The sequence below is a fragment of the Macaca mulatta genome, chromosome 4 (assembly GCF_049350105.2).
Source record: "Macaca mulatta isolate MMU2019108-1 chromosome 4, T2T-MMU8v2.0, whole genome shotgun sequence".
In the NCBI taxonomy this organism is placed as follows: Eukaryota; Metazoa; Chordata; class Mammalia; order Primates; family Cercopithecidae; genus Macaca; species Macaca mulatta.
In genome coordinates, this window is record NC_133409.1 from 169,735,545 (window position 1) to 169,751,380 (window position 15,836).

Sequence of the window (15,836 nt, forward strand, 5' to 3'; positions counted from 1 at the left end):
GCGGGGTTAGCATGGTCCCGCAGTGGCTTTCCTTCTGGCACCTAGGTTCACAGAAGTGGAGTATGTGGCATGCCCGTCACTGCCTGGTTCCTTTGGCTGAGATGAGAGGTGCCCACTTGCAGAAGGCTGGGGCCCTGGGAAGGCTTCCTTTATTCAGCTGTGGGAATCCCATAGGAACCCCAGCACTATAATGGCTGGTTTCCCCAGCCTCTCTCTTTCTCGATAATAATCTTTCAGTTGTCCTGGCAGGTTCACTGCCATGGATGTGGAGAAACCAGCTATTCACCTTCAAAGAGAAGAACCACTGTGTTCTCCCATGTCAAGCCTCCAGCCCTTCTTGCTTTCCAGTTCTTTTGTCTTCAAGCTCTCGACTCTGCCCTCCTTTCATTGCTTTCCCAAATCTTCTCAATACAATGCTGGGACCTGGTGGGGCGGGGCCTGAGGGGTTGGTGCTTCATTTATTAACCCACCTGGTAGTTCTGAGGCTCAGTCGTTTCATCCTATCCCCCATTCTACTCATGTGAAAAATGGAAAATGCGGGGCTTTGGGACCACAGAACTGAATTTGCACCCTGGATCTGCACATATCTCTGACCTTGGGCAATTATAATCTCTAAGCCTTAGTTCCCCATTTTCTACAAATGACGGTGCTGGAGTGGTGCTTAAGTGAGCCAAAGGGAAGCCCCTGATGCCACGTGGATACATAAAATTTTAGCTCCTCTTCTCTTCCCTGTGCTCTTTTCTGCCCCAAGACTGAGGCTGTGGCTCTGCCCTGCACCTGTTTCTGTTGCTACTGCCTCCAGGGAGCCCAGAGCTGGGGGACACAATCTCATGATAACAAGGAGACTAAAAAAGATCTTAAAAACCCTAGAGCACCTCACCGAGTCTTTCTTTTTGATGGAGTAAAAACTACTGAAGGAACTTAGAAACAAAGAGAGGTTTGGAAGGAATGTAGACATGTCTGAGAATACTTGAGACTCTTCCTCTGTGGGGGTTTCTAGAGTTTGCAGGCAGGTAACACAATGAGTAGACGGGGCTGGAGGAACTGTGAGAGGTAGAATTCTAAGAGGACCTTTGCCACTTGGTGTTACTTCTGTGATTAGCTCTATGGCAAAAAGGGGATCATCTGGGTGGGCCTAATCTAATCACAGGAGCTCTTGAAAGGCAGCAAATTGTCTCTTGCTGGTGGCAAAAGAGGAAGTCCAAGAGCTTCCAAGTATGAGAAGGATCCAACTTCCACATGCTATTGCTGGCTTGAAGATGGCAGGACACATGGCAGGAAAGTGGGCTCTGTAGAAGCTGACAGCCAGCAAGGAGATGGGGACCTCAGTCCTACAGCCACAAGGAACCAAGTTCAGCCAACAGCCTGAATGAGCTTGAAAGCAGATTCTTCTCTAGAACGATTTTGTGAAAACCTAATCAGGGACCCAGCTGAGCCCACCTGAACTTCTGATCTAGAGAACTGAAAAATAGTAAATGGATGTTATTTTAAGCTGTTCAGTTTGTGCTGGTTTATTATAGCAACAATACAAAACTAATACAGGACAGCAGTGCACCGGGGACTGGTGAGGACTGTGGTATTCTGCAGATGTACATGCCATCTAACTGTGGAAGCCACTAGACAGCTACAACTGAGTGTTGTCATGCAGGAGGTTCTGCAGAAGAACCCAGTGTTTCTGAATTTTTGCATTTTTTGAGACCAAAACTTCAGACTGTGTGAAATATCTTGACTTTAAAAAAAAGACAAAAAACATATCTGCTGGGTAAATGCACTTGTGATCTCGTCACTAAAGCACAACCTGCCTTGAATGGAGAATTTCCTACATTTATTTTGAGATGTTGCCTAGTTTAAAGTCTCTTGCCTTCCCACTATACACAGTGAGGATAGTGTTTCTTTTGAAGTATTGACTTGCAATCAACAAGGAGATTCTGAGGTTTGTTGGGGACTGCGTGGGGGTTTTGGGAGATGACAAGAGGTTCCCAGCCTTTTGGATGTGTGATGAGGTTTCACACCATACTTGGGAAGAGAAAGCCTAGATTCCTTTATTTCTCAACAGCTAGGCTGACCACCATTCTAGTCCTCCATCCTGTTAGGTGGGTGGGCAGGAAATAGAATTGTAGTTCAACCCAGCAATCTCACCCAACCCAATCATTTGTGTTTTCTTGTAAATATCTCAGCCTCTTTTACATGACTCTGGTGACCCAGTGTTTGACATTGTGCTTTTTCCTCTTCCACTCCAGAAATTGACTCTTTCTATGGGGACAGTGTGGCTTATGAGACTCTGGCTATGCCCCTTGGATCCGGGGGGTACACCCTGAATCCTGACTTGTCCAAGCATGGAATGGTGGTGTAGGCTCAAGAATGGCTGTTCTAGGCCACTCTCTAGAATAGTGACCACTGAGGTATAGTGGATGTCATTTGGCTATTTTCGACCAATATAGTAGGACTCAACTGCTGGAGTTCACAGTCCTGGCCATTTTCCTCTGTCCCCAAGTCCCTGACCACTGTGCCCACTGTATCAATTCCAAGCCTCTGTTCTCCCATGGGCCCTCTTGCCCTCTTCCCACCTCCCTGCCCCCTCACACTCTGGTCTGTATGTGCCACCGACACGAAGGGGAGGGCTGCCCCAGGCCTCCCTGCATGGGAAGCTGGCCACTAACTTGGAAGGTCTGTTGGTGCTACATACCTACCTGTTGTTTCTAGACCTCTACCCTTGGTCTCCCTTGGGCTGGAAGTAGCAAGCTTTTCTTTTCTCTCCTGGAGAATGGCCCTGCTGGAAGGAGCTGGCTAGTGACTCCCCAGTATCATATCTGCATTCTCAACTGTAGCCTCAAATATAAGCTGTAGAGATGGAGATGTTTGGGATTTACCAATAAGGTAACAGAAATTGGAAAGTGTTTCAGGAGTGAATGCTCATTACACATGTGATAGTTTCCATCATTAGATGACCAAATGCACACAAAGAAATCTGAGAAAATCCCCATGCTGATGGGTGTTCCTGGGCAATAAAAGGGCCCAGGTAACAGGCTAGAGTCATGGGGGAAGGTCCACAAAAGGGTTGGTGGGATAGGAGCTGGGCCTTATGGGTGGGTTGAATGTAGAAAGCACTTGAACAATTAATTCAGTTCAACACCAAGTCCCATCACCATCAGCCATCCTGACTTCCTTTCATTGGCTGTGACCCTCTTTCAGAGCCCACTAATAGCCCCAGGAGCTTCAACACAGGAGCTGAATATGGGTCACTCTGACCCACTTCCGTTTCAAGTGTGAAATTAGGATGGAAACTTAATCAAATTGCCCTGAGACTTCAGATGTCACCCAGCTGAACATCGGGCCTCCCACCCCCACTGCCCTGGTTTCTGAAGCTCACTGCAGTCGGTTGCATGATTGTCTTCAGAGCCCTCCTTTTGTGCTGTGTGCTGCAGACATTGCACATACGTGCACAGGCACGTGTAGCCAGCAAGAATGGGAGCGCGTATCTCTGGGTGACATGGGTGCAAAGAATAACCTCGCCAGCCTTAAGAGAAGGGTGGTCAGAAGGCAGTAAGAGTGCGAAAGTTAAGATCAGACCCAAAGTACAGCTTGATGGGAAGAGTAAGTCCTAGCGTTCTATAGCACTGTAGGGTGACTGTAATTAGCAACAATTTATTGTATATTTTCAAATAGCTATAAGGAGGATACTGAATGTTCCCAACACAAAGAAATCATAAAGATTTGATTTCTTTGGCATGGGCGCAGTGGCTCACACCTGTAGTCCTAGCACTTTTGGAGGTTGAGGTGGGCAGATCACCTGAGGTTGGCAGTTCGAGACCAGTCTGACCAACATGGAGAAACCTCATCTCTGCTAAAAAAAAAAGTACAAAATTAGCCGGGGTTAGTGGCACATGCCTGTAATCCCAGCTACTTGGGAGGCTAAGGCAGAATTGCTTGAGTCCGGGAGGCAGAGGTGGCAGTGAGCCAAGATTGTACTATTGCACTCCAACCTGGGCAACAAGAGACAAGAGTGAAACTCCATCTCAAAAAAAAAAAAAAAAAAAAAAAGATTTGAGATGATGAATATGCTAATTACCTTGATCTGATCACTGTACATTATATGTATTGAAATATCACTTATATACCCCAGAAATATGTGTAAATATTATGTGTCAATTAAAAAAACTTATTTTTGGCTGGGCTCACACCTTTAATCTCAGCACTTTGGGAGGCCGAGATGGGCGGATCTCTTGAGGTCAGGAGTTCAAGACCAGCCTGGCTAACATGGTGAAACTCTGTCTCTACTAAAATTACAAAAATTAGCCAGGTACATTACAGGGGCATGCCTGTAATCCCAGCTACTAAGGAGACCGAGGCAGGAGAATGACTTGAACCTGGGAGGCGGAGGTTGCAGTGAGTCAAGATTGCACCACTGCACTCCAGCCTAGGCGATAGAGCAAAACTCCATCTTAAAAAAAAAACAAAAACAAAAAAAAAAAAAAACCATATTTTTAAAAAGACTAGGCTGGCTTTGTGGCTAGACAATCTGGGTTCAAATTCCAGATTTGACTCTACTGCTATTGAGTTGTGGAATCAGAAGCAAGTTGCTTACGCCTCAGAGGCTCAGTTTCCACATCTGTAAGATGGGAACAGGACAAGTACCTGGTTGTGTAGACCAAAACATGAAAATGCATGCAAAAAACTCAGCCTCCTCTGGCACAAAGTAAGTACTCAATAAATGACTGTTCTTGCTATTTGAAATTGTGCCATTTGTACTATGAGCAGATCAGACTAGTCTTTTGAGTTGGGAAGTTGTATTTATGTTAAGAACTTTCATGGGGATTGAAAATCGGGGATTTAGTCTCTCCAAATGGCCTCTTTTAATGTATATGGAGGAAAGGACAGAGGGAAGAGTGGGATTTAGACAAGTCAACCCTGATGATACTTCTACTTCTCTTACAGTTTGTAAGTTCAAAAAAAAAAAAAAAAGTGTAGTGTGTATGTGTGTGTGTGTGTGTGTGTGTGTGTGTGTGTTGGGGGAGCAGGAAGGAGATTAGCAGGAAGAAAAATAAAAGAGGAAAAAGAGCTGGGCTAAATGGAGTGTTGCAGTAAGTGAGTGAGAGAGTGAAAGTAACTAAATGTCCCATGTCTCAGGGTGCAGGGATGGAGGGATTATAAATAGCCCTGTCCGTTCATATGCTTAGTTCTGTTGAAACCAGAGATTTGTCTTTGACCTGGCTTTTTTCTTTTTCTTTGGTCTAAATTCCAATTCTGCTTAATCTTTCTTGAATCACAGATTATTTTAAGATTCTAATGAACCTCTCTCAGAAAATTGTGCATCAGCATATACACACAACAGTTTTTTTTTTTGAGATGGAATCTTGCTCTGTCGCCCAGGCTGGAGGGCAGTGGCACAATCTCGGCTCACGGCAAGCTCCACCTCCCAGGTTCACACCATTCTCCTGCCACAGCCTCCCGAGTAGCTGGGACTACAGGCCCCCGCCACCACGCCCGGCTCATTTTTTGTATAGTAGAGACGGGGTTTCACTGTGTTAGCCAGGATGGTCTCGATCTCCTGACCTTGTGATCCGCCCACCTTGGCCTCCCAGAGTACTGGGATTACAGGCGTGAGCCACCGCGCCCAGTCATACACACAACAGTTTTTATAAACAGTCCAGTATTAGCAGTTCCCCGATTCCACATTAAACACCATTAATCTTATTTTAGACCATTTTTTATACCTGACCCAAACTTCTAAATGATGAATAGTCAAGCTCCTATGCATGCTTCAGAACCCAGCTCAAATGTTCTCTGTCCAGCAAAACTTTCTTCCATGCCCAAATTGGTTGGGCAGCCCTTCCTTCATGGTTTCATTGTTTATCACTTTCTGAGATCTGCATCCCATAATCGCCCCTTTCCCGATTGGTCTCCTCTACTAGACTGTGAGCTCGTACTCATCTTACTCATTTTTTGGTTCCAGTGCCTAGCACAGAAATGTTGAAGGAACAGAGTATAAATGAAGATAATGAGTTCCCTACTTGAAATGTAAAGCAAGCCGTCTCTACCTTCTGCAAATGCGAGGAAAAAATAGGAAGCCGTATCTGATGGGACTTCTTTCAGGGGCTCTGCCAGTCTGCTGGGACAGCTGCAAGCCAGCCTGCAGAACTAGCATCCGTTTTGGCTTCGAGAAGATAAGGGGCTGTCAACACAAGTGGAATGATGGGGAGGAACCGGTGGGAAAGTAGCATTGCCTCCGAGATTTCCACCATGATTAGATCAGGGAGTGCATGATTGGAAACGTGCTCATGGGGAGGGATGCTTGAGGTTCCAGGCTGATTATGTTAGGGAACAGCCCTGGTCCCTGGGTGGCCAGGTGTCAGCCATCCTCCAGGTACCCAGGGATAACTTCCCTGATGAAGGGCAGCAACAGGTGCCTGCTCTGTGGGACAACAGAGCTCCGTCTTTCCCTGGAGGTGTGAATGGGAAGCCCCTTGCCCAGACTCGTGGGGGTACCATTTGGATCAAGTGTCAGTCCCACCAGAGCTCTGATCTGTCCTGAGGTAGGAGCAGAGACTCAGCCACAACTTGGAGACCCTGAGCTTGGAGGATGTCAGGGGAGCAGCTGCCTGAAGGGCTTTAGGGTCTCTGGGCTGGAAACTCTTCCCTATAGCACAGATTTCTCAGGAGGGCCGTGAATGTTTTGGCTCAGTTACAGAGAGCACATTCAGCAGGCTTCGGAGGGAGCCGATTTTCCATTTCCCTATGAAGGATCTCAGGAGGGCAGTAAAGCTCCTTCTGAAATTATTTAACTTAAAAGCTTCTGACGAAGAGCAGGCACACTGCCTTGCACATAGCACTCTCACCCGCCAGAAGTTTCCCACGGATCTCATTTTGTTCCGAACTGCAGCACGGCGATAGAGGTCGGAAGGTGCCTCTCAGCTCCACCATTTTAAGGACAGATAGCTTTGCTTTATTTGCTGCTGAGAGGATCTTGTCTTAAAAATTTAAGTTGGTTCAAGCCCCAAAGCCTCCAAAAGACCTAGGTTTAGCTCTTTGTTCTCACACAAAGGGCTGCCTGGGCTTTGTGGGGTGAGTTGTAAAGTCCTCCCCAGAAGACCCAGGCCAGTCCCCGTGTGCTCTCTGCCACTCACCCGTGGCCAGGCTGCATCACATTGACAAATGCGGCAACCCTCCAAGACAGTCATTTCTGGATGCAGGGACAGGGCCCTCACTGGAGCTGAGCATGGAGCCATGGCATGATGGCTCACAGTCCTGGATGGACGCAGCAGAGTGACCCTCATCCATCATACCCGCATGTGCGCAGAAAGCCCCTCCCATTCCTCTACCATCATTGTGAGCACCAGGGGACTTTGCCAGACCTCTCCTACCACTCGGGAAATGTTTGGGGCTTGGCAAAACACAACACATACTTTCTCAGGCACTTCTTGTTTTCATATTTTTCATTTTTCGCTGCCTGTTAATCTGGAGTGAAATAGAGTCCATATGTTCCAAGTCCCTTTGCCTAATTCTCTGCAGCATGATTTTTATCTCTGAAATTGTTTGAAGTCCCAAAGTTTTTGATCTTTTGCCTTAGAAACAGGGCACCACATTTTGCCACGAAAGGATGTAAACCTGAGACCTAAAGAACGTGTGTTGGCCTGGTGCCCCCAGAGGCGTGTGGATGCAGCATGGGACAAGTGGCTCCCTCGTCCTTTCAGGGAAGTTGTTCACCCAGGAGTGAGAAAGTGCAGATGGCCTCCTTAGGCTGTGCGGAGTGACCTAGGGCAGTATTCTTTTCTCATGGCAAAAGGAGGAAAGCCTTTGTAGGTTTCCCCATTAGGAAATTAGCCATGGCTGGTAAGGGGCTTATAAAAAAGGGCCTCTGCCTCTGCCTGAACCCCTCATTTTCCAGCTCCCTGGTAGAATCTATTTACCATCAAGTCAAAGAAATGTCATAGCCATGTGCTTAGGGAAGAGTGCAAGACTGCCTCTACTTATTTCCTACATTAAATGGAGAGAGAGTGCTTTTCTCTAAAGAGCCATTTTGGTGCTTTCTCTGGGGTGGAGAGAGAGGCACCATGCTAAGAGAGATGATCGTCATGAGGACATCAAAGACCTGTGGTATTTGCTGGAGGCCGAACCCAAAGCCCAGGCTGACAGACAGGCAGTTTGCAGAACAGGTATCTGTGTGCTTTTTTCAGGAGAAATCCCAGCATACGGTGAATGGCATCTGACACACCCAGGATTGTGGGGTATGTCAACCACACACTCAGATAATGCAAGTTCCCTTTACATTGCAAGTGGTTTCAGGGATGAGAGGAATGCTCTGTGTCACACTAATCCACCTACACACACACACACGTGCACACACACACACAGACATACAGTGTCTGACTAGAAGTCTATACTTAGAATTATGCTCCTTTAGCAAGAAACTTTTGATAGGGAATATTTGGGTGGGGAAAAGCTGGGAAAAAGAAAGAATCTGAGGATCTTGAGGATCCCAGAGTGGGCTTTTCAGAAGCCCCCTGAGAGAGGTAGGGTAAGGGAAGACTGTCCAGAATGCAGAGAAAACAAACTTCGCTTAGCAATCTGATTAGTAGGAGTGGTTGGATTAGTAGGATTATGATTGATTTTCTTTTCTTCACTATATTTTTCCACATTTTCTAAATTTGTCATTTTATGGTCAGAAAAAAAATGCTAATTTAAAAAATCCACAAAGAGACAGGAAGATCTTTGAAGGGCAGCGCTCACAATCATGGGAAAAGGGTTCTCCAAAGTCTAGGGGAGCTGGCAGGTTCCAGCTCTCATGGGCCCATCCCAGTCAGTTCCTGAGCCCCGGAGAGCTGGTAGAAGGCTCTGCTGACCCTGAACCTTGAAAGCTTCAGAGGCCTGGGCTCTGCATTTTGGGTTCCTTTTGGAACTGGAAGGATTATCTTATTTTTGTGCCACATATCTTAATATGTGCCAAAGGCTTTAAGAAGTTACTGTGCAATGTACGATGATGCCTGGGTCTCAGAACCGGAGGGGATCCGTGCATGGGCTTCAGGTTGTGGCGGAGTTTTGTGCATCTGTCTGAGTTGCATGTTTCAGAGAGAGACTCCACAGCTTTCACTAAGAATCATAAAGAGGTCTTGAGCAAATGGAGCAACAAGACCTGGCAACAGAGCCCAGACCTCTGAAGCTTTCAGGGTCAGCAGAGCCTTCTACCAGCTCTTCGGGGCTCAGGAACTGGGATCAGTTAACCTCCTAGGGTTTTTCTTTTCCTTTTGTCATTTTAGAGAGAGTTGAGATCATATATGTCTATGAATAGAGCCCTTTTCATTTAACATTACATCATAATCATCTTACTTGCCATTGAAAGGTCTTCATAAGCATCATTTTCTATGTTTGCACAATATTCTATTATATGGCTGCATGACAGTTGACTTACCCCTTTTTCTGTTGTGTATTTGTGTTGTTCACAGTTGTTTGTTTTTTGTTTTGAGACAAGGTCTCACTGTCACCTAGGCTGGAGTGCAGTGACCCAATCATAGCTCACTGTAGCCTTTAACTCCTGGGCTTAAGTGATCCTCCCACCTCAGCCTCCTGAGTGGCTGGGACTACAGGCATGCATCACCACACTTGGCCTTTTTTAAGAAATGGGATCCTGCTCTGTTGCCCAGACTGGTCTCAAACTCCTGGCCTCAAGTGATCTTCCCAAAACTCTGGAATTATGGACGTGAAGCCACTGCATCCAGCCTCTGTTCCCAGTTTTTTGCTATAATAAATAATGCAGTCAAAACTATCTTTGGGCAAGATGCCATGCTTGCATATTGGATTATTTCTTTATGATAAATTCCTAGAAGTCTCGTTTGACTTTTGAAGATGCTGTGTGTTAAGGTGTTGCTGAGATTCATCTGTAAAGCGTGAATGTTGCAAAAGACTGTGGGCAAAGAGGTGGGGCAGGCAACAAGGTTTGCTGGGTTCCTGTTGCACATTGGATGCACCACAAGGTGCTGTGGGTATTAATGAAGACTTAAGCATTAAAAGACCCAGCCCTTATCCTCGAGGACCTTACTGTATAATGTGGAGCCATATCATATGTATTAGGTTGGTGCAAAAGTAATTGCGGTTTTACCATTAAAAAGAGGGCACCACAATTACTTTTAATGGCAAAACCGCAATTACTTTTGCACCAACCTAATAAATAGCCTAAAGAGACGTCTGTATCTCAGATCCCTGGGGAATCCACACGGGAGTCTAGGGATGGAGTTGCATTTTTGTGTATCATGTCATGTTCATGTTACATTTTCTGAAGCTTTCATCAGAATCTTTTTATCTATGGAGCTGCAAAGAATTCCATGCAATCATTATTTTGGGTGTGTAGGGAAGAGGTGTGGATCATTTATCTCTAATTATTCTTTTCTTCTTTTGTTATTTTATTTTATAGTTTTTATAATATAAAAAAATAAACTTTTCTTAAGTACCATTAATATGACCAATAGCGTATACTGAGGAGATGGCAGTCAGGGTCCTGCTTTTGGGGACCTTGAGGTAGAGTGTAGCAGAGGCCAGAGCCTATACCAATGGCTGTGAGGCAGATTTCGGCAGTATTTGTCACCTGTCCCTGCAGTGACCTACCACTCTATTTACATATAAATCTGTTCCTGGTAGCATGAGCCGGTTTTAGATGAGCTTCATGCCTACAGGATCATGTTGTCAGAACATAGTGTTACACGGGTGTGTGAGACTTTTGGTGATACAAACCAATGTTATCTCATCTCTCTGCCGGAGCCTCAGTCCTCACCGGGTTGCTAAGCATTAAAAGAGCTTCTCACTGCTATTTGATGCCCATCAGGGGGACCAGCCCAGCTCTGCCAACACAGAAGAAAAGGCAAGGAGGTGTGGTCATTCTGTAGGCTCCAGGCTTTTCGCTTAGGGCCAGAACTGGATGTGCACATGGAAACTGACAGCCATCGTTTGTATTTCCTTTCTCCAATCTGCACTGACCATTTCTAGGATGTGGCTAGCTCTTCCAGTGGGAAAATGAGAAAGCCATGTGCCAGGCCGTGGCCCTGGACAGACATCTGCAATCGCACAACTTCTACAAAACCCCATCTTAGCTCAGCATGTTGTAAGGGTTCGTGGATTTTGGCAACTGAGTGGCTGTAGTCAGGACAAGTGGGATAGGGTGGGGTGTGTCTCATTACCCCATTTCTCTTGAAGTCTCTCCCACATCTGTGACTGGAGTGCCCAGGTCTCCTTTAGAGGGTCTATGGGTGAGCATGCCTAGACCACAGAGACCTGCCCCAGGACAGGTGCTTTGACTCCCAAGTCTTTTTGCCTAGCATCTATTTTATCTGACTTGCTAAGAAATCTGTCATTTTTTTTTTTTTTTCCCTCAAGTTGGCCGTTTCTCCAGGTCTAGCCGAGTTGTTTTTCTTCTTCCTTGACTCTCGGCTTCCATGGAATAAATCTCTTTCTCATTTCCCTGTCACTCTCCTTTCCTTTGATCCTTTGTTTTCCCCAGACCCAGAACCACTTAGTCTCCTAAAGGGTTCAGAGAGGCACTTTGGTCTCCCTGTAATTTATACACACATTACAGTCATCACGTAAGAGTAATTCTTATTTGGCCTGACCTCCACTGGCCAAAAGCAACACACCCCACCCTGAAGCAGATGGGGGTCGGGGAGGAAACAGGTACTGCCAACTCCTCAGATTTAGGTAATATCCGCTCTTTATAGGAAAAGAAAAACTTTAAACAAACACATCTGTGACCACTGCCAGCCCTAATCCGGAATGCAAAATAAACAAGCACGATAATGCTCAAAATACAATCCTGGGGAATCGTCGGGGGCAGAGAGGGGAAGACGTCAGCCAAAAGCTTAGACCTTCAAAGGGTATCATTAAGAAATTCTTCACACTTAATTAGACTCACCTTGGCTAGGATTTAAGCTTATGTATTCTGATTCTTCCAAATACAGATACTCTTCTCCTTTCACTATGTGATTTTTAATAATAATATATTTTTACTAAAAATGATATTTTAAATATAAAATACAACATATAAAACATTTTATATATAAGATAACTGTAATGATATATTTTATATGTAAAAAGATTATATCATATACTTTAATAGTACTATCTTATATTTTGTATTTAAATAATATAAAAGCAAAATCTATTTCTGTTTAAAATGTTATAGATTTATATACATAAACTATAAAATGAAGCATTTTATACTACCTTAGCAAATATTATTAAACATTTCTAAAATATAGATTACTTAAATATCTTAAAATAAATCTTACTATTTAAATCAATACCAGATGTTTAACATTAAAATTAAGTAATTAATTGCCTTTTGGGACCAGGACACCTGTAATCCCAGCACTTTGGGGATTTAGGGGGTAGGGGACCACTTAAGACCAGGAATTTGAGACCAACCTGAGCAATATAAGGAGACCCCTGTCTCTTAAAAAAAAAAAAAAAAAAAAAAATTGGAGACCCCATCTCTTTAAAAAAAAAAAAAATAGCTGAGCATGGTGGCTCACGCCTGTAATCCCAGAACTTTGGGAGGCTGAGTTGGGCGGATCATGAGGTCAGAAGTTTGAGACTAGCCTGGCCAACATGGTGAAACCCGCCTCTACTAAAAATACAAAAATTAACTGGGCATGGTGTCAGGCGCCTGTAATCCCAGCTACTCAGGATGCTGAGGCAGGAGAATCGTTTGAACCCAGGAGGCAGAGGTTGCAGTGAGCCAAGATGGTGCCATTGCACTCCAGCCTGGGTGATACGGTCCATCTCAAAAAAAAAGTTTAGCTGGGTATGGTAGCACCTACTGTCTTAGCTACTCAGGAGGCTGAGACAGGAGGATTGCTTGAGCCCAGAGGTTTGAGACTGCAGTTAGCTATGATCGCACTACTGCAATGCAGCCTGGGGAACAGTGAGATTCTGTCTCAAAAACAAACAAAAAACAAATTAAGTAATGCAACATAAATATTTAAAGTAATATTGAAATATATAGACTATCTTCTTTTTATTTTCATTATTTTTTAGTTTTTGAGACAGAGTCTTGCTGTCCCCAGGCTGGAGTGCAGTGGTCAGAACATAGCTCACTGCAGCCTCGACCTCCTGGGCTCTAGTGATCCTCCCATCTTAGCCTCCTGAGTTGCTGGGACCACAGGCATGCACCACCAGCCCGGCTCATTATTATTATTATTATTATCATCATCATCATCATCATCATTATTATTATTATTGAGACAGGATCTCTCTGTGTTACCCAAGCTGGCCTCCAACTCCTGGGCTCAAGGCCTCCTCCGGCCTTGGCCTCCCAAAGTGCTGGGACAACAGGCATGAGCCACCACAACTGGCCTTCTTTTTCTATTAATGTGAAATATTTTAAGATCTGACCCAGGGATGCGCGCTCAGACATGGTCCCGCCCCGCTGACCGCTGTCTTCCTCCCACCCGCAGGTATCGGCAAGAACGTCATATGCGACCGCACGGCCACGCCGCTGGACGCCTTCCGCATGACCTCGGCCGCGCACTACTATCCCAAGCTCATGAGCATCATGGGCAACGTGCTGCGCTTCCTGCCGGCTTTCGTGCGCATGAAGCAGCTGATCGAGGAGGGCTACGTGGGCGAGCCGCTGGTGTGCGAGGTGCAGGTGCACGGCGGCAGCCTGCTGGGCAAGAAGTACAACTGGAGCTGCGACGACCTGATGGGCGGCGGTGGCCTGCACTCCGTGGGCACCTACATCATCGACCTGCTCACCTTCCTCACCGGCCAGAAGGCCGTCAAGGTCCACGGGCTGCTCAAGACCTTCGTGAAGCAGACTGACCACATCAAGGGCATCCGCCAGATCACCAGCGACGACTTCTGCACCTTCCAGATGGTGCTGGAGGGCGGGGTGTGCTGCACCGTCACCCTCAACTTCAACGTGCCCGGCGAGTTCAAGCAGGATGTCACTGTGGTGGGCTCCGCCGGGCGCCTGCTGGCCGTGGGCACCGACTTGTACGGGCAGCGCAACAGTGCCCCGGAGCAGGAGCTGCTGGTGCAGGACGCTACGCCGGTGAGCAACTCCCTGCTTCCGGAGAAGGCCTTCAGCGACATCCCCTCGCCCTACCTGCGCGGCACCATCAAGATGATGCAGGCGGTGCGCCAGGCCTTCCAGGACCAGGACGACCGGCGCACGTGGGACGGGCGGCCCCTCACCATGGCCGCCACCTTCGACGACTGCCTGTATGCCTTGTGCGTGGTGGACACCATCAAGAGGTCCAGCCAGACGGGGGAGTGGCAGAACATTGCCATCATGACCGAGGAGCCGGAGCTGAGCCCTGCCTACCTGATCAGCGAGGCCATGCGCCGCAGCAGGATGTCCCTCTACTGTTAGCACAGACTGAGAACCTCGGGGACTTGAGCCTTCTGCAGGGGATATCCACAGAGAGGGAAAGGCCGAGGGGAGAGTGTGGCCATGGGGAACGTGGGGATCAGGGAGGTGAAAGGACACTGTGAATAAATGGCATGTAGGAAGGTAAACTTCAGTCCCGGTGACTGATCCCAAACCAGACTGTTTGTGGGCTGAGCTCCTAGCCTGGAAGCATTTAGGAGAGCCTGCCATTCCTGGGATGATCCTTGCTGGGTATTTGCACGGGAGTGGTTTGGTATAGCTGCCTCTGCTGCCCTTTACTGTGACAAGCAAGGAGGGGTTGCTTCCCTCCCTACCTCATGCACCCGACACACCTTGGCCTTCTGCAAGCCAAATGGTTCTGCAGGGTCAAGACACTAGTACCAGATGGCAAGCTCAGTGCCCGGGACACCCACTGCTGGCAGGAGAAGGCCCATTTTCACAGTCCGCATAAGCCTGTTAGGCTGGGGTTGGGGGCGGGATGGGCTGGTGAGAAAGTTCAAATTCCAGGAAGCTACTTTTATTGGATGTAAGGTATCTAAAGGCAAAAGTACTTAGAAGCGAAGTGGCCACCTTTTGACTAATTGGGCTTCCTTATAGGAAGAACTGAGGGTGTGTCTTTGCACTTGGTTCATTGCCCTTCACCTGGTGGAGAAAGAGAGGTCAGAAATAGTAAGCAAAAAGCAGGACTCCCAGAAGCCACAAGGAAGGAGCACAGGCTGCACCAAAGCAGGGGCAGCGGAGAATAAAATATCTCTTTGAACTTGTCAACAATTAAAAAACTGAAAGGAGTCACCTTATAACACTATTTCCAGTAAAGGTGGAATTGAGTGTCTGAGGGATTATTGAGGTGTTCAGGTAGCCTTGCCACATGGCTCTCCAGGCAGGGCCGAGGAGATAGCACAAAGTATGGGTTTGACCATAAGCTCATATGCTGCCCCCAAAGACTGGGAACGGCTGTGTGCCTCAGTGTTACAGTGTGAATTCCTAAACAGGGTAAAGTGAGCCTAGCTAGGGAGTTGTCTGGGGCTCCATCACCCATCTCTCCTACCAAGCTGGGCAAGAGCTTTTAGGAAATCCATCCAGCTTTGTGGATTTAAAAAGGAAGCCTTCAGATCCAATTAGAATCCCCTTTCCTTAAAAATCAATCAATCAATAAATAAGTATTTTCCTTAGCTCCAGCATTTGCTTTCAGGATTCTGACACCTGAGAATTTGGGGGTAGGTATTAAGCAAAACAAAAGGACAACAAGGAACATTATTCCTAGTGTTTCTAAAATAGGGGTTTAGAACCCCCCAAGGGGCCATTCTTAGGCTTGAGAAGGCTAACGTTGGAAAAAACATATTCTTCTCATTGGTCTCCTGTCTTGTCTTTGCACACTCTGCTTACAGAGCTTTTGTTAGAGATGCTGAACTGCAGGCTGGGAGCAGGCAATGCCAAAAGGGAACAGACACACACACATGCA

General features: G+C 46.6%; 1 protein-coding gene across 1 annotated transcript in view; it reads left to right on the forward strand.

The window, feature by feature from the left end:
* GFOD1 (Gfo/Idh/MocA-like oxidoreductase domain containing 1) overlaps positions 1-15,441 on the forward strand; it is a 124,906-nt gene extending 109,465 nt beyond the window's left edge. The window contains 1 exon segment of the mRNA NM_001266214.1: positions 13,437-15,441. Within this exon segment, the coding sequence (NP_001253143.1) occupies positions 13,437-14,356 (920 nt within the window). The 3' untranslated portion in view covers positions 14,357-15,441.
* Positions 15,442-15,836: the final 395 nt, after the last annotated feature.